Below are 24,818 nucleotides of genomic sequence, written 5' to 3' on the forward strand. Positions count from 1 at the left end.
GCGGTTATTATTGCTGGTGGGAGGCAGGAGATGGCTCTGGGTCTTACAGGCTGCAGTGTCCTATGGGGGGTTTGTTCCTTTTACATGCCTCAGCCAGTCTGTCCCCTTGGCGCAGCAGGGGAAGGGAGCCCCCCCCCCGCCTCAGCCCCCAGCTGGCAAAGGGCCTTGAGCCACAGCCTCTCCTGACAGGGGATGCCCCTGCCCCTCCCCAGGCTTTCCCCGGGGGCAGCAGGAGACACTGCCCAGAGCGGTTCCCAGGGAGCGGGGGCAGCTGAGCGGAGGTTCCTTGCTCCCTGCTGGGCACAGGGGCTGTTTCTCTTGGCAGGACCTGCCAGCCCAGGCCCAAACCGCAGCCTTTTGCCATTTCCTTTCCTTTCTTCGCAGCTGGTGAGTCACAGACCCAGCCAGCTCCCCCTTCCCAGCCCCAGCCAGCACTCACGGCCATGGGGGGGCTAGTGGAAAAGCTGACTGGGGAGGGAGGGGGGGTCCCAAGAGTCCCATGGGGCCTTCCCCGCCCACAACGGCCGCGCATTCATTGTCGCATGCGGCTCCAGCCAGCCTTAGCTACGGGAACAGAGCCCAAACAAACAACAGCCACCACGCTCGGCTAGCTACAGTGTTCCTCTTCCCCCGCCTCATCAACAACCCCTCCGGAGCTCTGTGTCCCCCCTGCCTCATCAACAACCCCTCCGGAGCTCTGTGTCCCCCCCGCCTCATCAACAACCCCTCCGGAGCTCTGTGTCCCCCCTGCCTCATCAACAACCCCTCCGGAGCTCTGTGTCCCCCCCGCCTCATCAACAACCCCTCCGGAGCTCTGTGTCCCCCCCCGCCTCATCAACAACCCCTCCGGAGCTCTGTGTCCCCCCGCCTCATCAACACATCCTCCCCACCACTCGCATGTCTCCTCTCCAACCGGCACAATTGGTCTGCGGAACTCCCTGCCACAATGCACCGGTGAGGCCAAGAGCTTAGCAGGCCGCAGCAAAGAATTCGACAGTTCTCTGGCGAAGGAGACTCAGTGAAGGGACTGAGAGTGACCCCCACCCGCAGGGCATGGGCCAGGCACGGCCAGTGCCAGAGGCTGCCCATGGGCCAGCTGGCCCAGAACTGCCCGCTAGGGGGAGCCCTGCCTCCTCCCCGACGCGGCTCATGCTGGTGTTGTGGGACATGGGGCTAGATGGGGCTGGGGGCTGTGCCCACTAACCCTCCCCCTCCACACTCCCCTGCTACAGGTGGCAGACGGAGAGGGGCGGGGCCCTCCAGGCACAGCATTCTGGCCTGCTCAGGTGTGGGCAGCCCATGGACAGACCCCCTGCCCCAGGCCGGCAGCAAGAGCCCTGGGGCCAGACCCAGAGCAGCACCTGGGAATCAGGCTACCGCACAGCTTCCCCCCGCCAAGCCCAGCCCTTTCGGGTCAGCCATGTCCAGACAGGCGGGAGACGGGGCCAGGCTCAGCCAGCAATGGGGAGAGCTGGGGCATCCCTGGAGCTGCCCCAGCGGCTGGGCATGGGGCCTAGTGGCCAGAGGCGCCAGGGAGACGCCAACCCAGCGCCAGGAGGGGCGGGCAGAGCCCCCAGCAGCCAGGCCTGTGCCCCACGGCAGGAAGGGCGGGCTACAGTCACCGTGCCCAGGGCTGGGTTTTGGCATCCAGGACAAACACCCTCCCCCTGTGGGACGCAGACAGACGCTGGCGCTAAAAATACCCCCACACGGGGTGGGGCTCCGCAGATGCCAGGGCAGCTCCCCCACTGCTCCAGGGACATATAATACAGGAGGCTGGGTTCTCCCCACCCAGCCCCCCACACTCCCAGGCCGCGGCAGCTCACTGGGGGGAGGGGGTGTTAAACCTGACCGAGCCGGGTGTGGGGAGCAGGGCTGAGCAGAGAACCCAGGAGTCCTGAGCGCAGACCACCTGAGAGGAGGCAGTTACAGGCCAAGGTTGGAGGCCCCCCTGCTGTGGGGTCCATCCCAGGCGGCCTGCAATCCCCGTGTGTGTGTGGGGGGGACAGACATGAGCCCCGTCCTGCTCCAGGACTCTGAGATGACAAGCGCTGGCAGGTGCGACCTTGGCGTGGAGGGTGGAGCGAGATGCCCTCTGAGCAGGCATGGCCCCATGCCAGGGACATTGGCCCTGTTCTGCCTGGGAACAGGCCCCGCCTGCCGTCAAGGTGCCCGGGGGCATTCCTGGGCGCAGGCAGAGTCCCTCGTGGCGCTGCCGGAGGATGGAACCCCCCCGCTCTCCCCGCCAGCCCTGCTGGGCGCCTGCCAGGGCAGTGAAGCGGCAGCCGGCCCCCACCAGCCCCACTTTGCAGGGGGGCAGCACCAGACTGTGGTTTCCTGAACACTTGTGTGTGGGCCCTCGGAGCTGCTGTTGCCATGGCAACGCGGGCCAGCGCCCGCCACCAGAGGAGGCAGCGTGACATCCCGGAATGCCCTGCACGGATTCCACGGAAACCACAGCCAACGCCCTGGAAACGGCCCGGGGGGGTGGGGGGGATCCGGCACCAGCTAGTTCCCTTGCTGGGGGGCAGGGCATGTGCCACCATCCTGCCCCCGTCCCCAGTGCCTCCAATGCACCTGGCCCCACAGCCCCCAGAGCCAGCCGTTGGCAGGCGGAGAACTATGGGGTGGGGCGGGGCGGGGGCCCACCCCAGGTGCACAAGGGCTCAGCTACAGGGAAGGGACCCTCACAGCCCATCCAGCATCGTCCCCCCCAAGCTATCCCGAGGGACCCACGGCCAGGGGGGCTGGAGGAAGAGGGGCCGCAATGGGGCTCCCTCCATTTCTGCCAGGAGGAAGCAGGCTCCAGCCTCTAGGGCGGGTGACCCCGCCCGGTCCCAGCTCTGCCCAGAGCCAGGGACGGCGTGTACTGTAAACACCAAGCCTCTGGCACAAAGGTGCAGGGGAGAAAGGGAGGCGCCATGGGGGGCAGCCCTAGAGAAACCAGGGGGGCTTGGCAGGACGGCCCCCCATGCAGGAGCTGCCAGGGCAGCAGGTAGAGAAGACAATAGCGGGGGGGGGAGGGGAAGGGGGATTGTTCCGAGAACCAGCATCAGTTTCATATAAAAATAACCCCGTCAGCGCAGCCCTGCCGCCAGCCTCAACAGCTGGTACTTGGGAACCCGCCCGGCAGCTGGAGACGCGGGGGCTGCTTGTGAACACCTACACCCCACCCCTCCCACGGGCAGGCCGGAGCCAGGGAGCTGCAGCTCGCAGGGTGACCCGAGAGAACAGCCTCGCTCTGCATCCCCGGAGCCTGCAGCCCGTCCCCCAGCCAGCTTCACCCCGAGCGCCCTGCCAGACAGCGACCCCCAAGCCGGGGGGAGGGAGCGCATCTTCTCCCCTATTGATGCCACTCCCCAGAAACGCAGCACTCAACCCTCTGTCTGTCACCAAAGGCCTCCCTCCCCCCGGCCTGCGCCCAGCCCTGCAGCAAGTGGGCCCTGGGCAGCCGCCAAAGGCAACCCAGCAATGCGGTGGCGGCGAGGCAGGCCAGCCCAACACCAGTCCAGCAATGCCCCATCCCCACAGACATCCAGCCGGGGAAGCACCTGCCGAGACCCCCAAGCTGAGCCGGACACCCCACCTGGTCCCCCCGCTGGGCAGCATCCCCCGGTTCCCCCACACCCCACAGGCTCAGCTGAAGGGAGAACTCGCCAGGGAGCTCCCCCCGGCAAGGGCTGAGTGGAGGAGACAGAGCTCCTCTAGGGACAGACGCCTCTTGCTGCCTTTAGACGGAGCCACTTGATCACCAGCTCACCCAGGACGAAACAGGCCCCGGACAGGGCCCAGAGCAATGCGGGGGGCGGCTTGGCCCTTAGCACAGACACACACACCCTGGACAGAAAAGCCCTGGTGTGTAAGAGCTCCGTGGCAAAGCTCACTAACAGCCTGGCGCTCAGCTCCTCTGGCTGGGGCAGTGGGGCCAGCCCTGCAGAGACTGGGAGTCTGCACAGATCCGGAGCCAGCAGCTGCCCCACCTGGTTTACTCTCAAAGCCCAACAATGGCAGGACAACAGCCCCCAGGCGGCACCTGGCTTGGCACCAGCCGCAGCTCCTCCCCAGGGACCACAGCATCCCGGGGCTCTGCAGCCGCTTCCCTTCCCCTGGGTGCCCTGCACCGCTCTGGCACCAGCTCCCCGCACACCCAGCCAGCCACCACCGCCTGCTCCCCGGCCCCACACTGCCCGTGGCACAGATCCAGACACGGACCCTGGTCCGCCGCCCGCTCCCCGGCCCCACTCTGCCCGTGGCACAGATCCAGACATGGACCCCGTCCGCCGCCCGCTCCCCGGCCCCACACTGCCCGTGGCACAGATCCAGACACGGACCCCCGTCTGCCGCCCGCTCCCCAGCCCCACACTGCCCGTGGCACAGATCCAGACACGGACCCCCGTCTGCCGCCCGCTCCCCAGCCCCACACTGCCCGTGGCACAGATCCAGACACGGACCCCCGTCCGCCGCCCGCTCCCCGGCCCCACTCTGCCCGTGGCACAGATCCAGACACGGACCCCGTCCGCCGCCCGCTCCCCGGCCCCACACTGCCCGTGGCACAGATCCAGACACGGACCCCGTCCGCCGCCTACATCCCAGGAGGACTCAGCACCAGGGCTGCCTCTGCCCGCTCAGGCGGGCATGATGTAGCTGCGGAGAAGCCTTTAGAAATGAGGACATCTGAGCCCACGCAGGGCAAAGGCAGCAGCACCTGCTGCTCTGGGGAAACTGAGGCCCAGGGAAGGGAAATGACTTGCCAAGGACACAGAACAAGCCTGGGACAGATCCGGGAGAGAACCCAGGAGTCCCGCTCCCAGGGCCCCGACCCACTGCTCCCACCCCCGAGCCGGGAAAGAACCCAGGAGTCCGGCTCCCAGCTCCCAACCCAGGAGTCCGGCAGCGACGCAGGGGTTAAGCCGGCGCACACGTGCCCGTGTTTGGCAGGGGGGCGGGCGGGGAAAGCGGCCGCCCACAGCCCGGCCCCGCCCGGCTCGGCTCGGCCCGGCCCGCTCTCACCTGGGGCACAGCGCCGCCAGCGCCAGGCCAGCAGCAGCGCCAGCCCGTGGGCCCCGGCCACCAGCCAGGGGAGGGGGCCGGCGGGGGCGTCCATGGCCGCGGGGCGAGCGGCTCCGGCTGCGGCTCCCTGCGCCCGTACGGCCGGCCTCGGATCCTGCCCGGCCGCCTCCTGGCCCGGCCCCCTGCGCCGGCCCGCCCCGCACTGCGGCTCGGCCCGCCCCGCGGCGCCCGGTCCGCCCCGCGGGACCAGCGCCGCCCTCCCCCGGCCAGCGCCCCCCGCCCCACGGGACCCCCATGGGAACCCCTGCCCCCCCTCTGGGGGACCAGCGCCGCCCTCCCCTGGCCAGGACCCCCAGCACCCCCCATGGGAACCCCTCCTCCCCCGGCCAGGACCCCACATCCCAATAGGGACCATTGCCCCACCCCAGCTGGGACCGGGACCGGACCCCACCCTGTCTGGGACCCTTTGGCCCAGAGCCCAGCACCCCCTGCCCTAGTGGGGAAATGCCTCTACTAGGGCACCCAGCCCCCTGCGCCCCACAGCTCACCCCCCATGGGAACCCCTGCCCCCCGGCCAGGACCCCACATCCCAATAGGGACCATTGCCCCACCCCAGCTGGGACCGGGACCGGACCCCACCCTGTCTGGGACCCCTTGGCCCAGAGCCCAGCACCCCCTGCCCTAGTGGGGAACTGCCTCTACTAGGGCACCCAGCCCCCTGCACCCCACAGCTCACCCCCCATGGGCCCTTCCCCTTCACTGTGCATGCAGCCCAGCCGGCCGGACCTGTCCCCCCAGGCAGCCCCCCAGCCCCTGGACGGCAGAGCCCCACTGCACGGGCAGCCTCCCAGGGGCAGGTATGGGCACCCGGCTGCCCCTCCACCAGCCCCAGCCGCCCCACTGCTCAGCACCCATCACTCACAGCAGGCATCCGCGGGGGGCTTTTTATAACCCAAACTGCTGGGGTGGAAATAGCCCAGCGGGCGCCTGGGAGCCGGGCACACACACGGGCGTGGCCCTGGGCCCCTACCTGGCACGATCTTCATGGGGAAACAACTTCTCCACAGCCAGGGATGGGACAGAGGGGGCAGGAGCCCACCGCACAGAGCCCACACTGCTGCAGAGCCGCCCGAGCCCTGTGCCCATGGGGAAGGGGAGGGAGCGGGGGGCTATAAATATCCCCGCACAACCTGTCATGCCTCCCGAGTTAGAACATGACATGGCAACAGCAGCAGGGCCCAGCCGCAGGCGGGAGGAGGGGCTGGCTGCAGCCCCCCAGAGGCCCATGGCTGGAGATTTCCCAGCCTGCAGTACAGGGGCCCAGCCACCCACAAGACGGGAAACAGGAGTAACCCCGTACCAGGGGCTCTGCCACGCCTGGGGCTGGGGGCCCGCCCCACACAGCGTTTGTCCATTCACAGCGCCCGCTCGCCCTGGGCCCGGCTGGCCTGTGCCCGTAACAGGCTGGCAGCCCGGGCAGCAGCATCAGACGAGCACTCGGCAGGAAAAAGGGGTCCGAGTGCAGCATTGCCTGGCAAAGCCAGCGACTAGGGGACTTGGGGACAGCACCGTCCCGACCTGCACTGGCACCTGCCTGGGGCTGAACAGTCGCAGGCATGGCCTGCCCCACCCCACCCCCTGGCACAGGGCTCTGGGTCCTGTCTAAAGTGCCCTCCCCACGGCGGGTACTCAACACCCCCTTCCCAGTGCTGCCAGCCCCGAGCACGGGCGGGTCCTGGCCAGGCCTGCGGCCCGGGTCACCGGGGGGTCAGAGCCCCAGGGGAAGGCAGCCCTTGCAGGGTTCTCAGCTTTGTTACCTCCCCACGGCAAACTGCCCCCAGGCCTCACCCCTGAGCGGGGGACAGGGGGGTTGGGGATCTCGGGAGGGAGCTGGCACAGCAGGGGCAGGGCCAATCCAGGCAAGGGGATGGCAGCTCTAGGGCTCATCCCACAGCAGCATCTCCCTGGCGGGCTGCCCCTCTGACCCCACCCAGCAGATGCTCCCACCCCTGCAGGGCCGAGCCAACCCACGCCCTCTGGATCCACGTCCAAAGCCTCAGGCACAGCTCGCCCATCCCAGACGCTGCGCCCCCATGCTCAGCTCGGAGCAGCGCCTGGTTTGCACCTTCCGTCCCCAGGGGCTCAGCCAAGACAGCACCTCTGACCCCTCCTGGTCCCCCCCTGCTGCCCCCCAGGCCCAGCCATCACTGGGTGAGCAGAGCCCCCCTGGGGCAGGCCTGGGCACAGGAGAGACGCCGGCCCCCCAGGAACACTCCTGCCGCTGCCTCCAGCTGGGGGACCCTGCACACGCAGGGGTGGGGCATTAACCGCGGTGCCCACCCGACATCACACCGCCGCCCAGTGCCACCTGCGGCCCCTGCCCGTCGCTGGGCTCAGGGAACGACCCCGCAACGGCCCAGATCCGAGCCCTTCAGATGCCGCTGGGCACCACCAGGCTGAGCCGCCGCCTGCCGAGGGGCTGGACGCGCAGGGCCAGGCGGGGGCGCTGGGAGTCCCTGGAAACGCCCGCGAGCCCGGCCCCAGGTGACCGGCGCAGGGGCAGGACCCCAGTGCCCCCGAGTCCAATCCAGCAGAGCACCCAACTCCAGCCCAGGCTTTCACGGCAACTGACTAACCGGAGGACAAGAGAAGAACCGGAACTGGATCCCTCAGCCCCGGAACGGGCTCTGGGCAGAGCCAGATCCTGACAGCCAGACGCAGCCGCTGGGATGCCGGGGAGCCCGGGGGGGGGGCCTGCCCAGCCCCCGGCCGAGCGATTCCGTCGCCCCAGCCCAAAGCCACAGGCGGGTCAGGCCCGTCCCTGGGAGCCAGCCAGCCCTGGGGGGGCCGGGACAGGCGATGGGTGGCCCAGGGCGGGGAACCTCTTGTCCCAGGCACCCCGTGGGCGAGGCCAGGCCAGCAGGAGTCACTAGTGCTCGTTAGCGTGGCTGGGTACAGGGGGCCAGGGCCCATCCCCATTCACAGCCCCCCGCCGGCAGCGAGGGCTCTGCCAGCCCCCCTCCCCCCACAGCTGCCCCCCCCCCCCCCCCGGACAGGCAGGGAGAGACCAGCGCAGCCAGGATGAGCTTGGCCTGAGGCCCAGGGGGGCGTAGGCTGGGGGCAGGGCAGGACCCACTCTCCCCATTCCTCCGGGCAGGCTGCCCCAGGCTCCTACCTTGGCCCTGCTGGATGAGATCTTCCATGAAGTACCTGCCATCCTCCCAGTCCATGGCTCCGCTGCCGTGCTGGGGCTCCCGTTCTGCTCCTCGCTCAGCTCGTCACACCCCCCCCTTCCAGCCGGAGCAAGTCCCAGCAGCGCCTGCCCCGCAGGATGCACCAGGGGCTCGGCCTCCCCTCCTCTTCCTCTTGCCAAAGCCTGGCAGCCAGTAGCCCACCCGCAGGCTCCCGCCCCAGCCTCCCAAATCGACTCCAGCTGCGGCGAGGAGCGGCCAGGATTCTTGTGGCATTCAGCAATTCGGCCCCTCTGCTCCGCACCAGCGGCCGGGGGCCTGAGGACGCCGGCTCCGGCTCCGGGCCCCAGGGGCTTTCCACATGCCCAGAAACGGCGCGGCCTCAGCCTGCCAGGGCAGCGCGTGGGAATCACAGCACCTGAGGGGCTGGAGCAACCCACTGAGGACCCAGCTCCTACGAGCCCCGGGGCAGCCGCGGACAGCTGGGCACAGTGGGCGCTGATGGGGGGCCTGGGGCAGTGCCTGGGGCTTTGTGCTATTGAGGGCTGGAGCCGGGGCAGATTCAGGGGAGGGGTTTGGTCCCCTTCCAGCACACTCCACCCCAGGGCAGCCCCCGTCCGAGCTGTCCTGGAGCACCCAGTGCCGAGCCTGGCGCTTTGCCCTCTCCCCACCTGCCCCAGGGATCTCAGCAAGGAGCAGACCCCTGGGGCCCTGGCGCTCGTGCTGAACCGGAGGGTCCCAGACGCTGGAGCCCCTCTCCCCACACCTGCCAAGGCCGGGCCACGGAGAGCACGAAGGAGCCCCCTGCCCTGCGAAAGGCCCCGGAACAGGCCAGCTCCAGCCCCACTCTCACCCCTCCCCCGTCAGGGAGATGGGCTGGGGGTAGAGACCCACCTGGGTCCGGCTCCCTGCCGTCCCCATGGCAACCCTCCCCCCAGTGCCCGCCCGCCTGCACAGCACCAGCGCCAGGCGAAGGGTTAACAGCACAGCCAGTAAGCAAGCGGGGAGGGGGGACAGGACTATGGGTCAGCACTGAGGGGCGTGGGCAGAGCCATGGGGCAGGGGAAGCCCAGGGCCATGGGGCAGGACAGAGGGCCGTGGGGGTTGGAGGGAGCCCAGGGCCATGGGTCAGCACTGAGGGGCGTGGGCACAGCCGTGAGAGCCCAAGGCTGTGGGCAGAGCTGAGGGCAGGGAAGCCCAGGGCTGTGGGGCAGGACAGAGGAATGTGGGCCCAGCTGTGGGGCAGGGGGAGCCCAGGCCGAGCTGTGGGGCAGGACAGAGGGGCGTGGGCACATCCATGGGGCAGGGGGAGCCCAGGGCCGAGCCGTGGGGAGGACGGGGGGCGTGGGCACAGCCGTGGGGCAGGGGGAGCCCAGGGCTGTTGGCAGAACCATGGGGCAGGACAGAGGGGCGTGGGCACAGCCGTGGGGCAGAGGGAGCCCAGGGCCGAGCCGTGGGGCAGGACAGAGGGGCGTGGGCACAGCTGTGGGGTGGGGGGGAGCCCAGGGCTGTTGGCAGAGCCGTGGGGCAGGACAGAGGGGCGTGGGCACAGGCCGAGCCATGGGGCAGGACAGGTGGGCGTAGGCACAGCTGTGGGGTAGGGAGAGCCCAGGACCGAGCCGTGGGGCAGGACAGAGGGGCGTGGGCGCAGCCATGGGACGGGGAGCCCAGGGCCGAGCCGTGGGGCAGGACAGAGGGACTGGGCACAGCCGTGGGACAGGGGGAGCCCAGCGCCGAGCCGTGGGGCAGGACAGAGGGGCGTGGGCACAGCCGTGGTAGCCCATGGCACAGCCATGGGGCAGGACAGAGGGGTGTGGGCCCAGCCAGAGGGAGCGGCTCAGCACGGTGGGGAAGGCGCCGGCAGCTGTTGGACAATGCCCCCATTGTCCCAGCAGAGCAGCTGCGGGGCGGGGCGGGGTGGGGCAAGCTACCTGCCAGAGCCGGGGCGGGGTGGGGGGGAGCAGGCCCAGCCAACTCTCTCTCCCCCCCCTCCCCCCGGCGCAGGCCCAGGCCCAGGAGCTGCATCTGACTCACGCCCCAGGAACTGCCCAGCTCGGCGCGTTTCCTGGTGGAAAGTTGGAGCCGGCGCTGGGCCAGCCGCAGCAGCACGGCTGAGTCACCCCCACATGCAGCAGGGCCGGGCCTCGGGCAGAGCTGCTCCTCTCCCCCCCCCCCCCCCGCCGCATGGTGCAGGGACCCCCGGCCAGGGCAAGCCCCTACCTCGGGCCGAGCAGGAGGGGGATGGGGCAGCAGGACACCAGCGAGCGGCTGCCCAGGCAGCATGCACAGCCGTGGGGCAGGGGGTGCCACATGGGCCCAGCCCCTCCCGCAGCACAGGCTGTCTGGCCATCGGGGCCCGTCCAGGGAGCTGGGGGCCTGCCCTGGGCCCCGCACTCGGACGTGGGTCTGGTCTCCAGCACGCGCCACAGGCGGGGATGAGCCCCAGGTGGTGCAAACGTGCTGCTCACCCCCCTCGCTGCAGCCCCAGGCTGGCAGATGCCCACCCTGAGAAGGTAACACCTCTCTCCTGCCCCTCCTCCGTCCCCTGAAGGCCCTCGTCCCCCATGACCTCCGCCCCGTCCCCTCCCGCCGCCGGGCTGGGAGCTGGCTGGACAGGAGCAGGGGGGTGCAGCTAACCCACGGGATGGGCCCTGAACAGGGAGGGCAGCCTGCCCCATGCGCCCACCGGGCGAGGCCAGAGGCACGTGCTGGCTGGGGGGGCGGGAGCCCCAGCGTGAGGACGGGCAGGACTACCCGGCACCGCCCAGCACTGGCCTTGCCCCTCGCTGGCTGGTAAGACTCCTGTGCCCCCTCCTGCAGACCGGCTGTGGCATTAGCCCACTAGCCCAGACGGGCTACACACCTAGCAAGCCACTGGCCCCAGCCCATTCCCCAGCCGCTCCACACGCACTCCCAGCCTGGGACCCCCACCTGCAGTTCTGTGCCACTCGTGGGCCGAGGGCGCATTCTCGGGGAGCAGCCCCTGGGCGGGGACCCACTGCTGGGATAGACACAACCCTCAGCCCCGCCGCGTGACCCCGCGCTGCCGACCCCGCGCTGCCCACCCCCCCCATACGTGCCAAAGCCCCACAGTCAGAGCGCCAGCAGCTGCTGGACTCACCAACCCCCCAGGGCCTGCGGCAAGCCGGACAAAGCCCCGGACCCCTGGCAGCACCCCTAGGGCTCTCCCCAGACGCTGCCTGCAGCAGGCCCCACAGGCAGGGAGTCGGGGTCCCCCTCCCTGGGGCTGCCTTGGTCCCTGCAGCCTCTGACCTTGGCAGCGGAACGGAGCAGCTGGAGGAGGACAAGGAAACTGACGGCCAAGGATAGCACAGGGCCCTGCACCTGTTGGCATGCCAGGGCCCGCCTGCGGGGGCTGGGGGCGCGGGAAGCCGGCCTGCTGTCTGCCTCTCCCTACTCCCCCTACCCCCCCGTGTGGCAGGGCAAGCCAGAGCTCCCGCCTCACACAGACCAGGTGGGAAAGGGTTAAGGGCAGCCCCGCCCCCCACGGCATTCATCATCCCTGTGCCAGCACCCCCCAGGGGCCAGCGGAGGGGAACCCCCCCTCTCCAAGAAAGCCACGACCATGCCCCCCCCCCCGCACCACTCGCTCAGAACACAGCCGGCGCCAGCTCTCCGGCTGCAGGCTCCCCCCACCCGAATGAATGAACGCAGCCGCCCCTGCCGCCCAGCGCTGCTCCCCATGGGGGGCAGGACCCAGCCCCATGCCCCCCCCCCCGAGCACGCTGCCCCCTCCCTGCCGGCGAGGGGTGGGTCGCTAACCTGGGGCAGGGCTGGGTTCCGGGGCCAGCCTGGACACTCCCCCTGCTGAGGCGGCCTCCACGTGCTGCTCCCGGGTCTCCTCTCTCCTGCGGTACGCCTGGCGCGAGCCCCCGCCCTCCTCGCTGCCTGCCTGGCGTTTGGGGGGGCAGCTGGCCAGGCCCGGCACCGTCTGCACCCGGGGGCCGGCAGCGGGGCGCCGCATGGGCACGGCTACGGGGCGGCGGACGCGCTGCAGGGAGGCGGGCACGATCTCGGGCGGCAGGTGCAGGTACTGGCGCAGGTGGCCGATGCCCTCGTTGGTCAGGTACCAGTAGCAGTGGCGCCAGGCGAAGGTCTCGCGCACCAGGCCCCGCGACCGGAGCGAGCCCATGGCCCGCAGCACCTGCAGGTTGGTGATGCCGGGCAGCTGCGGGTGAAAGCTCTGCGGCCGCTTGTCCTTCTTGGCCACCATGACGCCCTCGCGGAAGAGCAGCTCGTAGATGGCCTGCAGCCGCTCCAGCGGCATCAGCATCCCTGCCACCATGGCGGGCACGGCGTGAGGCACGGGCAGCACGCGGCCAGGAACAGCCCTCTCCGCAGAGCAGCCGGAGCAGCGTGCCTCCCTCCAGGCCTGGCTCAGACCGAGCAGCCGGGCCAGTGGCAGCAGCTCCACCCCTGCTCAGGCATGGGTGGGGGGGGTGCCCGCTCACTCCCTGGCTGTGACACACACGCGGATATGGGCGCTGCGGGGGGGGGGCGCAGACTCAGCAGCCCCTCCCGGGCACCACACCCCCTCCTGACCACGGGGAGGGGGAAGGAGAGGAAGCCGCCAGATTTGCCGGCTCTGCTCTGGCCAGGAGTTTCATCAGAGTTTCCCCTCCAGTTTCCCACAAGTGGGGCGGGGTGAGGGGAGCGTGGGGCTGGGGGAGAGGGCGGGCACCCGGCGCTTTGCTTTCCACTGCACACGACTCGGCAAGGCGAACTGACCAGACGGGTCCGGCCGGGGGCCAGTGCCCCACGCGGCGAGGGGCAGAGCCTGGGCACAAGGGCACGGGGCCAGGGGGGCTGGACGGGAGACGCCAGGCTGCATTTCCAAGCCCAGGGCAGCCTGCCCGACTCTGGTCCCTGCCCGGCCCCGCCCCCAGCAGGCACATCCCTGTCATTCCTGGCACCCTGCCGGGGAGGCCAGGCAAGGAGGGCGTTGGCCGGCTTTAACCACTTCCATGCCAGCCCATGTTTGGTGTGGGAGAGGAGCTGCTCTCTAGGGCTGACAAGCCAGGAAACAGCACCCGGGCTGGGGGGCCCAGACTGACCAAGCCCCCCAGCCAGTGCTCACAGCACCCCACTAGCCACACAGCCCCCTGGAGGAGTCAACACTGCAGAGGGGAAACTGAGGCACTGGGTGGGGACAGGACCTGCCCCGCCGCACATCGCAGGCCAGAGCCAGGAACAGAACCCAGGAGTCCGGGTGCCCAGCCCCTGCTCTAGCTGCTAGGCTCCACTCCCTGCCTGCAGGGTTACACCGAGAGCTGCCCACGCCTGCAGCTGAGCACACGGGGCAAAGTGTCCCAAGCCCGGCTCAGCGCCCTGGGGAGACACCTCGCCAGTAGCCAGCCGATCACCGGGGTGGTTACGTGGCCCAGCCCTCGAGCCAGCACCCAGGGCCTCCTGCCCCACAAGGCAAAGGCTCTGTACCCCCATCTCCCCTGCCCCGCCCCAGTCTATGTCTGGGGACACGGGAAGTGCCAGTCTCTGCGCAGAGCAGCTCGGACGCCCCTTTGTGGAGACCCCACTCACAGCACCAGACCCCCTCCCGCGGCACTGCTGGGCCGGACCCAACGCGGGGGCTGGGGTAGGGTGGGGTGGGGAGGGAAGGTCAGCTGCCAGTTGCCAGGGCCCCAGCCCTCTCGGGGCACCATACTGGGACCAGCCCCTGAGGGAGGTCACTGCCTCCCACCCCAGGCTCCAGCCCCACCCCCACCAGCCGGGCAGCAGAGACACAGGTCTACACCAGTCCTGGCCGCACAGAGCGGAGGAGTCACCTACCCCCACAGACCCAGTAACCCCCCCCAGACACCTGTACACACCCACCCCCCCAGACCCAGTAACCCCCCCCAGACAGCTGTACACACCCACCCACACCCACCTACCCACATGTCACGGAGTGTGGGGAAGACGAGATGTGACGAAGTGGGCCTGTTCTTAATGTTTCCTCTGAATACTGTGTGGGTGCCTCAGTTTCCCTTATGCATTTCTTAAGTCTCCAGTGTGCATAAATGGCCGACACTCTGTATCCTGGAGGTGGGGGGGGAAGCCATACATCCGGGAACAGAGTGAGATCCCTGTGCACTCTGGGTAGGGACTCAGAACCAGGATGCCTGGGTTCTCTCCCAGCTCTGGGAGGAGAGGGCAGCTGGTGGGTTGGAGTTTGGGGCTGGTGGGTTGGAGCGGGGGGGCTGGGAGCCAGGACTCCTGGGTTCTCTCCCCGGCTCCGGGGGGGGGCGAGGCTGGGAGCCAGGACTCCTGGGTTCTCTCCCCGGCTCTGGGAGGGGAGGGGGCCTGGTGGGTTGGGGGCTGGCTAAGAGTCACGTCTGACTGCGGAGTTGGGGTGCGTGCAGGACCCTCTGGCTTCCCCAGGACCCTGCCTGGGCGGACTCGCTGTGGGAAGCGCACGGAGGGGCATATGCTGAATGCTCCAAGGAGAGACCCAGGAAGTGAAGCCATGTGAGTTTCTTGCCCTGAAGACAGTCTGCTCCATGGGAGAGGAGGCTCCCCAAAGTCCTGACTGGCTTTGTGGGGAGCAGTTCCAGAGCATCGCCCGGGGACACCGTGACACAGGGCCCTGCACCCCCGGCTTCCTGCGATTCACCATGACTCTCAGCCAGCCAGTAAAACAGAAGGTTTATTTAGACGACAGGAACATGGTCCAAGACAGGTCTTGCAGGCACAGACAACAGGACCCCCTCAGTTAGGTCCATCTTGGGGTCCCAGGGACACCACGGCCCCGTTGGGGGGTCAGAGCCCTGTCTGGGCTCCCTCCATTACACCAGCCAGCTCCTGAACCTCTATCTCTCTCCAGCGTCTCTCACCCAGCCTCTCCCCGGCTCCTCCCTCAGCCTTTGTCCAGTTTCCCAGGCAGAGGTGTTACCTGGCCTCAAACACCCTTCCTGGGTTCTCACGTTACATGCTCAGGTATATATACCCCTGACAGCTGTACATACTGTGACGAAGTGAGGATTTCCCCTTGTTATGTTGTTTGTGAGTCTTACTGTTTTGCATGAATGCTGTGCGTGCCTCAGTTTCCCTGTGTATTGCACCAACGTCTGGGTGTTGGGAATAAGCGTGTGAGACTTTTGTGGGGGCTGCTCCAGCTCCCTGCAGGGATGCTGTGGCCGCCCCCTCATAACCTGAGACCCAGGAAGGGGATGTGACCAGGTGACTCTTGGCCTGGGAAGCGAGACAAAGGCCGGAGGAGGAGCAACGGGCAGGGCAGGGGCCAGGCAGCTGGAAGTGAATCGGTCTCGGCTGGCTTGGGGCGCAGGGGGAGGGCAGAGCCCTGGCTCTGGGCTCCCCTCCCCACAAGATGGACTTGGCTGAAAGTCACTGATTTCTGTGCTGACAAGTTCTGCCTTTCGCCATGTTCCTGTCATCTAATAAACCTTCTGTTTTACTGGCTGGCTGAGAGTCACGTCTGACTGCGAAGTGGGGGTGCGTGCAGGACCCTCTGGCTTCCCCAGGACCCTGCCTGGGCGGACTCGCTGTGGGAAGCGCGCGGAGGGGCATATGCTGAATGCTCCAAGGTCAGACCCAGGAGGTGAAGCCGTGTGAGCTTCTTGCCCTGCAGACGGTCTGCTCCGAGGGAGAGGAGGCTCCCCAAAGTCCTGACTGGCTTTGTGGGGAGCAGTTCCAGAGCATCGCCCGGGGACTCCGTGGCAACTGGTGGCAGCGGTGGGATAAAACTGCACCCCATGGTCAGAATATGCTGCAGTAAGTGACTGGGGAGCAGTAAAACGAAGGGGAATTAGCGAGAGACAGGCGTGTTGGAGTCTCCGAGAGGTGCAGTTCCAGGAGGCGGAGGGGCCTATGGCTTGACTCCGAGAGAGAGTGGACCCCCGAGAAGGGTTGCACTGAAGGGGTTCCTCCCAGGGATCGTGGGGGGCCTGTGAGTCTGTGACCTCTTGGGAACAGCCTGGAGATGGCCTATAACCATCCCCTTAAGAAGGACATTGTAGAGCTGTGCAGAGAGGGCTGCGCGTTGGAAGATTCACTAAGGCACAGCTGACTGCTCAGTTGGAAGAGGAGGATCACTCCAAGGAGCCGGTTCCTGACCCAGCTGGGGCCGCAAGAGAGGCTGGGAGCAGCCAGGAAGCCCCAGGGCTCACACCGGTTCCTGACCCAGCTGGAGCCATGAGAGGGGCTGGGAGCAGCCGGGTGTCCCAGAGACCCGTGTCCCCGACCAGCCCATCAGTGGATCTGAGACGGATGGAATTGGAGCTGAGATTGAAGGAGCCGGAGGCCCATGAGAGCCAGAGGCGGCATGAAGCAGAACAGCAGGAGAGACAGAGGCAGCATGAACTGGCGATGGCTGAGCTGAGAGGCAGAGGAACCTGCCCAGGGGTGAGTGGGGATGGACCGGACCCGGGGTGCCAATTCCGCCAGGAACCTCGACACTAAATTGCTGCCCCAGGTTCAGGAGGGGGAGATACAGATGCCTGTCGCGGCCTTTGGGAAGGCTGGCAATTGGAACCACGCTGGCCCTGTGGAAAGGCTCTGGTGTCTAGCCCCCTTCCTTGGTCCCAAGGCCATAGACGCTGTCAGCCAGATGGGCGGGGAGACAGACTGGCTCTCACTCCTGGCCCCGGCCTATATGTCTGCGTGGAGTCTCCTGGGCTCAGGCCCCTCGGTCCCCCCATGGGAGCGGAAGGTGGTGGTCAGTGGGGAGACATGCCTGGGGTGGCAAGACCCTGGGACAGAGAGAACTGTTGTCGGGCCCCGGGTGGTGCAGCCGCAGATGCTGAGGGGCGGTGTGACCTGGGTGAAGGTCCCCGGGATGAAGGCCCTCGCCCTGCCTACGGCCCGGATCCCTGTGCAGACCCAGGAGGGGTCGGGCTGGCTGGTCGTTGGGGTTCTCCAGGATATCGGCTGCGAGGTCCTGTTGGGGGGTGACGGTGTCTCTTTGGGACAGGATCCAGGCCCCGCTCCTGTAACGGCCGAGGATTTGAATTTGAATCCAGGGAACCAAATTGGCTGAGATTGAAGCGGTCAGTGAAAATGCAAATGACCTGGCTGGCCGGCTCCCTGCCTGCCCTCACTGGGACAGCAGGGGCAGAGCTGAGCCCAGGGGGATCGGAGACCGCAGCTGAGTGCGGGGAACCACAGCCAGGGGGGACAGCTGCCAACCAGGGCTGCCGTGTCCAGAGGTGCAAATGGCCTGGGACAAGGGGAAAGCAGCCTTGGGACACCTGCCTGTCACAGAGGAGCCTTTTCAGAAGGTGGCCCTGGGCTTGGTGAGGGCCAGATGGGCGGGGAAGGCCTCCCCCGCTGGGGAATCAGTGCTGGAGTATGGACTGACCTTCCGGGAAAAGCTCGCTGAGCTCATGGGTCCGGCCAGGGAGAACCTAGCCAGGGCCCCAGGGAGGCGGAAAGTCTGGTACGACCACTCAGCCTATGGCACCGGGGAGCAGGTGAGGGGTCTCGTCCCGGTGAGGAAGAATGAGCCGCGAGCTGCCTGGGACGGGCCCTTCAAGGTCATCCAGCAGCTGAATGAGAACAATGTGGTGGAACTGCCCAGCCGGGCTCACAGCCACCGAGGGAACCAGGTCAACATGATGGAGCTGAACTGTGACAGGGAGAGGCTGGTACTGGCTGTGTGTGGCCAGTGAGAGAAGGGGGAAGATCCCCTGGTGGGTCTCTTCCCTGAGACAGGAGTCGGCCTCTTGCTGGAATCAGTTCCCCTCTCTGACCAGCTAACCCTGCCCAGCAGGCAGAGATCAGAGAGACGCTGCATTGGTACCAATAGCTGTTTTCCAACCGGCCTGGGCTCACTGACCGAGGTGTCCACTGGGTGGAGACAGGAGCCGGCCCTCCCATCAAGTGTCCCCATTCAGGGTCACTGGGAACACAGCCCAGGCTCTGGAGGGACAGGTCAGAGACATGCTGACTTTAGGGGTCTTCCTGCTGCCCTCCAGCTCCGGGCCTCTCCCGTGGTGCTGGTCCCCAGGAAAGACGGGTCGATCCGATTGTGTGTGGCCTATCGGAAGCTCAATGCCATCACCATGTCTGGTGCCTGCCCATGCCTAGGCCTGATGAGATCCTAGACAAGCTGGGGGGCGGACTCGGTACCCCATGACCAGAGATCTCACCAAAGGCGACTGGCAGGTGCCTTTGGATCCAGATGCCAGGTTGAAAGCTGCTTTTGTCACCCCTTTGGGGCTATACAAGTCCCTGATCCTGCCTTTCGGCCTCAGGGAGGCGCCGGTCACCTGACAGCGCCAGGGGGATCAGCTACTGAGGGGGATGGAGAATTGTACCCTAGTGGACATTGATGATATTTGTGCCATTAGCCAGACCTGGGAGGACCATGTGTCCCAGGTGAAGAGGGGGCTGAGTCATCTCCAGGATGCAGGGCTGACGGTAAAAGCTGGGACGTGCAAGGTGGGGATGGCAGAGGTGTCATACCTGGGCCACAAGGTGTGGAACGGCTGCCTAAAGCCAGAGCCGGCCAAGGTGGGGGCGATCAGAGACTGGCCGCTCCCCAGACTAAGAAACAGGCCCAGGCCTTTATTGGGATGCGAGGCACTACCAGAGGTTTGTGCCCCACTTTAGCTCTGTGTCAGCTCCCAGCACTGAGCTATGCGAGAAGGGGAAGCCAGACAAGCTGGTCTGGACTGGGCAGTGCCAGAGGGCTCTCTGCGCGCTGAAGGAGGATCTGGCCAAGGGCCCGGTGCTGGGAAACCCAGACTTTGACAAGCTATGACGTTAGGCATGTAATATAATATCTCATTGGAAGGTGACAGGGCCAGAAAGAGTTAATTAACTCACAGACTGACCTGACCCATGGCGGAACTTTAGAGACTGGTTAGGAAGATCTGTAAATGAATAGAGCTTTGAAATGCAGCCTGTATTGTTAGAGATAGAAGGGGAGGTGTTTGCTCAGGTCTTGTGATGTAAGCAAACAAGTCTGGTCTATTGCTATAGCTTTGATTCAAAGATCAAAAAAGGAATATTAACCTGTAGGAAGACACTTGAGTGAAATAGTATTATTGTCTCTATGTCTCTTTGAAGGTTGTGGTACCTGTATCTGAACTGTTTAATGGATAGATTACCCTGTGCTAATTGCCAGGATGTTTGGGAGAAGGAGAGTTAGGCCTATTGTTTTCTCAGGCCGAAAGGCTGCTGGAAATGTATAAAAACCCTGGGACATGATCCTGCATCATCTCAGATCTGCTTTGGGTTTCATGGGGGGGGAAACCTTAAGCCACAAGGATTGAGATCCCCAGTCATTGACTGGAGTCACCCTGAATATGGACATAGAAATAGTCCAGAGGTTATAGTCCAAAAAGAACTTTTGGCAACTACAAGTTCACCTCTGTTATGTATCTGAACCTCAAGAATTGAATTCAAGTCTGTCTGTATATTGATCTTTCAACCAACTCTCTCTCTCTTTTCTTTTTTAATAAATTTTAGCTTAGTTAATAAGAATTGGCTATAAGTGTGTCTTTTGGGTAAGAGCTAAATTATCCTTTGACCTGGGTCTGGGACTTGGTCCTTTGGGATCAGGAGAATCTTTTCCATTTTACTGGGGTATTGGTTTTAATAACCAGTCATCCCCATAAGGAGCGGTGCTGGTGGCGATACTGGGAAACTGGAGTGTCTAAGGAAATTGCTTGTGTGACTTGTGGTTAGCCTGGGGCTGTAACTCCCTGCTCTGCGCAATTTGTTCTGAGTTGATTCTCTCAGTTGTGTCCCGCCAGAGGCAGCATCGTTACACAAGCCCTTTATGGTGTTCACCAATGCCCCAGACACAAGGCTGGGCGCGGTGCCGAGGCAGGCCAATGCAAAGCGGGAGAAACACCCCATCATGTACCTGAGCAGGAAGCTGCTGCCCCGGGAGCAGGGCTATGCGGCCATAGAGAAGGAATGCCTGCTCCTGGGGTGGGCTCTTCAAAGGCTGCAGCTGGATCTATTTGGGCGGCGCTTCACGGTGTATCCGGACCACTCGCCCTGCTGTGGCTGCACCAGATGAGACGGGCCAATGCCGAGCTGGAGTCTGTCCTTCCAGGGTTATGAGATGGAGGTGGGTTAAGGGGGGCGCCAATGTTCTAGCTGATGGTTGTCCCGGAGAGGGAGGCCTGAACTTCCCCAGGTCACTGGCTAAAGTGACCCCACTCAGTTCGGTCTCGAAGGGGGGAGAGATGTGCCGAAGTGGGGATTTTCTCTTGTTATGTTGTTTGTGAGTCTTACTGTTTTGCATGAATGCTGTGCGTGCCTCAGTTTCCCTGTGTATTGCACCAAAGTCTGGGTGTTGGGAATAAGCGTGTGAGACTTTTGTGGGGGCTGCTCCAGCTCCCTGCAGGGATGCTGTGGCCGCCCCCTCGTAACCTGAGACCCAGGAAGGGAATGTGACCAGGTGACTCTTGTCCTGGGAAGCGAGACAAAGGCCGGAGGAGGAGCAACGGGCAGGGCAGGGGCCAGGCAGCTGGAAGTGAGTCGGTCTCGGCTGGCTTGGGGCACAGGGGGAGGCAGAGCCCTGGCTCTGGGCTCCCCTCCCCGCAAGATGGACTTGGCTGAAAGTCACTGATTTCTGTGCTGACAAGTTCTGCCCTACGCCGTGTTCCTGTCATCTAATAAACCTTCTGTTTTACTGGCTGGCTGAGAGTCACGTCTGACTGTGAAGTGGGGGTGCAGGACGGTGGACCCTCTGGCTTCCCCAGGACCCTGCCTGGGCGGACTCGCTGTGGGAAGCGCACGGAGAGGCATATGCTGAATGCTCCAAGGTCAGACCTAGGAGGTGAAGCCGTGTGAGCTTCTTGCCCTGAAGACAGTCTGCTCCGAGGGAGAGGAGACTTCACCAGAGTCCTGACTGGCTTCGTAGGGAGCAGTTCCAGAGCATCGCCTGGGGACCCTGTGACACACACCAATCCCCCCCACAGACCCAGTAACCCCCCCAGACATCTGTACACACCGATCCTCCCACCTACCCCCACAGACCCAGTAACCCCCCCAGACATCTGTACACACCGATCCTCCCACCTACCCCCACAGACCCAGTAACCCCCCCAGACATCTGTACACACCGATCCTCCCACCTATCCCCACAGACCCAGTAACCCCCCCAGACTATGCAGGACCACACCCAGAAAGAAAACTTCCACCACCTCTTCTGTCCTTCAAACAAGCCCCGCCCTGGCCACGCTCCCCACAGACCAGGACACACCAACTCAAGGTGTCACCAGGCGCAGCTAGAACAACCGACCTATCTCCATGGCTCTGATGATTAACCTCCCGACAACACACCTCTCAAGGTCCTACACAGCCTGTCACAAGGCGTGTGTACCTTATGTGAGTGCCCCAACAGCAGCTGTGCGGGCGAAGCCAGACAGTCACTAAGCTCTCCAATGAACTCGCACAGGAAATGATAACGAGCCACAAAACACCACAAAGCGACGGCCAGGTCTGACCTCTTGGTCCTTGTCCTCAATGGGACCCGCACACCGTCCAAAGAAACTCCCACCTCGGCTAGACACTGAAACCCCTGGCCTGAGCGGAGACGCTGCCTTTCCGGCTCATTACAGCCTGTGACCCGTGAACCCCCGTTTGGCCCGGCTACAGGGGGTTAACGGGCCCCAGCAACCCGCGGTCCCTGACTGGGCAGCACTGTGTGGCGCTGCGAGTCCTTCCCCAGGCCGCAGAGAGCTCGGCAGACAGCCCAGAGAAAGGAGCCGGGGCTCGGGCTGCCCACAGCAGAGCCCACTGGGGCACGGGGCTCCGGGAGCAGCCGCCCCCAGCTGGGCACATGCCTGCCCGGGGCGGCCATGGGGACGGAGCCAGGCGCTCTGCCCGCTCTGCTGCCCCCCGGGCACACAGCCACAAGCGCCCGCGGGTCCCAGGCTCTGAGCCCAGCACCCTGCCAGCGCCACAGGGAGGACTGCAGCCAGCCAGGGACATTTACCGTCCCCAGAGCCTGTCAGCTGAACCTAGCCGAGGTCCTGCGCATGCCTGGCTCGCCCCCGTCCCTGAGGCACTGCCGGCCCCCCGAGCACCTGCCCCGGCCCCACAGCCAAGCCCCATTTGTCACAGCCTGGGAAAGCCAGACAGAGCCACAGTGCAGGGAGCTGGGCCCGGGGGAGGGGCAAAGCAGCTGCCTTTCGGGGTCTCTGCTCCCGCCGGGAGAACGGGGCTGGGTCCTGCACGCTAAGGAGCCCAGATGGGCTGGCTGCCAGTCCCATAGCACTGAGCCCCACGACACAACCCCCACCCCCCACCTCCACAGGAGCCAGGCCTGCCAGGGTCAATATTTGTTCCACCACCAACAGGCTTCACTCCTGGGCCTGTTTGTGCCAGAGGAGGGAACAGCAGGATGTGGGGAGGGAGGGAGCAGGTGGGAAATGGGGGAGGGGAAGGGCCCAGTGCAGGCCGGGAAGGGGGGGCAGACAGGAAGCTGAAGGGGGGAGTGGGGCTTGCATCGTCCAGGGTGTCACTGCAGGGGCGGTTCCTGCTGGCCCCAGGCAGGGCTGGGAGCCAAGGCCCCACAAGCTCCCCCATGCACTGGCAGCTCCAGTCTCCTGCCCTAGATTTTATGGGGCTCAGGGCTACGTGCCTGCAGTGCTGGCAACCGACAGCAGAGGGCAGCAGCGCCCTGGGACGCTGCACCTGGGAGCAGGTAACTGCTGCCTGACCCCTGGGGGGTACGGGGGGGGGCAACCCAGAGCCCAGGGGCACCCGGGACCAGCTGGGGGCTGAGCAGCTCCTGACACTGCAAACCGCCCCCCTTGGAAAAGGCTTTTCCACTGCACGAATGATAGACCCCCCCACGGACCCAGACAGATGGACCCCCCTACTCCCGACAGACAGATCCCCCAACAGACCCCCCCAGACCCCCACCGCTGACAGACTCCCCCATGCCCCCCAACAGGCAGACGGACCCCCCCAACCCCACCCATCGCTGACTCCCCCACACCTCCCCACCAAGCAGATGGACCCCCCCACCGCCTGACACCCCGCCACACATACCCGCAACAGGCAGACGGACACCCCCCAACACCCCCATCACTGAGACTCCCCCCCGACAGACCCCCCCAACACCCCGTATGCCACCCCGATGCAGACACCTGCCCCCCCCAACAGAAACTTCCTCCCCTAACGCTGACGGGGACACACACATCCCACGAGCCCCACACAGTCAGCCAGGAAATCTGAACCCCTCGCCCCACCCCACGGCCGAGCAGCCGGAGCCCCCCACAGCTGCTGTGCAGTTTGCTCTGACACTGGGGTGATGCAGGACACCCTAGAAGAGAACATGAGGCCTGGGCGGCGCAGCCCCCACTCCCAGGTCCCAGCCAGACGTCGCCCCACGGCCCCCTCACCAGGGCGGGTTTGGTGACACTTTTCCTAAGGCTCCCAGCCCCAGGGGACCCACAGGGCTGGGCTTTGGGACCCACAGCACCCACATGGCCTGGCTACAAGGGACCCCCCGGGCTCCCTCCCCGCCATGGCCAGCCAGGGGACGGGACCGAGCTGGGATCCGAGCAGGAGCAGGGAGGCGACGTTACTGCTGGGACCTGGCCCACCGGCCTGGGGATGAGGATGGGTCGTGGGTTACAGACCCTGCCTGGGAGTGACGGAGCCCAGGAGCTGAGCAAGGGGCGACGGCATCAGTCTGGAAGCGCCTGCGTGGGGCACATGTTTAAGGGGCTCGCCCGGCTAGCAAGGGAAGGGCCAACGCGAGCTGAGGCTGGGAGCTGGAGCCAGGCAGAGCCAGCTGGGACAACGGCTACGTCTCTACCCACGAGGGGGCCCGTCGCCGCACAATCCCCAGGCCACATTTCGATCCAAGGTGGGACGTTTCTCTACAGCCCGGGACAGGCAGGAGGCCAGCCAGGAAAGTTGCTATGGGCCCTGGGACCGGCAATCTGGCAATCGCCTCCTGCCCCCCCCCACCCCGACTCCGCTCGGCCTTTCCCCCACCTGCCACCCCAACCCGACTCCGCCCGGCCTTTCCCCGCCTGTTGCCCCGCGGCACCGTCGCTCGCTGTGCACCCAGGGGCCACTGGCGCTCCCACCCTCTCTGGAGAACCACACTGCCCAGCCCCCCGCTCCCGCCCACGCAGCAGCAGCGTCCCTGGTGCCCTGCACCGGCCGCTCACAGGCGAGCCAGGCCCTTCGGTCACCGGGGGAACCGGAGACTCCTGGGACCCAGCCCCAGGGAAGCCTGGCTCCGCCGCCCTCCGAACAGCCACGCCAGCTGCAGCAGGGACTCCCACACCACACGCAAGCTAAGCAGGGTCGGCTCAGATCCCTCCTCGGATGGGAGACTGCTAAGGAATACTTAGGGGGTGCAGGGCGCCCTGCCCCCGGCAGCACCGGCCCGACACGGGGGTCACCGCGCCGCCCCCTCCCCCCCTGTGGCGCCGGCCCGACGCGGGGGTCACTATGCTGCTAGCGGTCCCATCTTTAGGACGACACGTGACACTCCGGCAGAGCGCCGGGCAGGGTCCCGCGGTGCCCTCCAGCCCCTGGTAGAGGCACAGACACAGTGCTCAGGCGGCTCAGACGAAGCTCCACCCCTGCATGGCACCTCAGCCCCCCCATGGAGCCAAGGGGATCCGGCCACGAGCCCCCCAGAATCACAGGGAG

General features: G+C 66.1%; 1 protein-coding gene across 1 annotated transcript in view; it reads right to left on the reverse strand.

Annotated features, from left to right (window-relative positions):
* The window catches only part of PLEC (plectin), a 72,419-nt gene extending 59,912 nt beyond the window's left edge, over nt 1-12,507 (reverse strand). The window contains exon 1 of the mRNA XM_065398575.1: nt 11,985-12,507. Within this exon, the coding sequence (XP_065254647.1) occupies nt 11,985-12,507 (523 nt within the window). The remainder of the gene's footprint in view (nt 1-11,984) is intronic.
* Between the last annotated feature and the right edge of the window lie 12,311 nt (nt 12,508-24,818).

This window comes from Emys orbicularis, chromosome 2 (genome assembly GCF_028017835.1).
Source record: "Emys orbicularis isolate rEmyOrb1 chromosome 2, rEmyOrb1.hap1, whole genome shotgun sequence".
Lineage (NCBI taxonomy): Eukaryota > Metazoa > Chordata > Testudines > Emydidae > Emys > Emys orbicularis.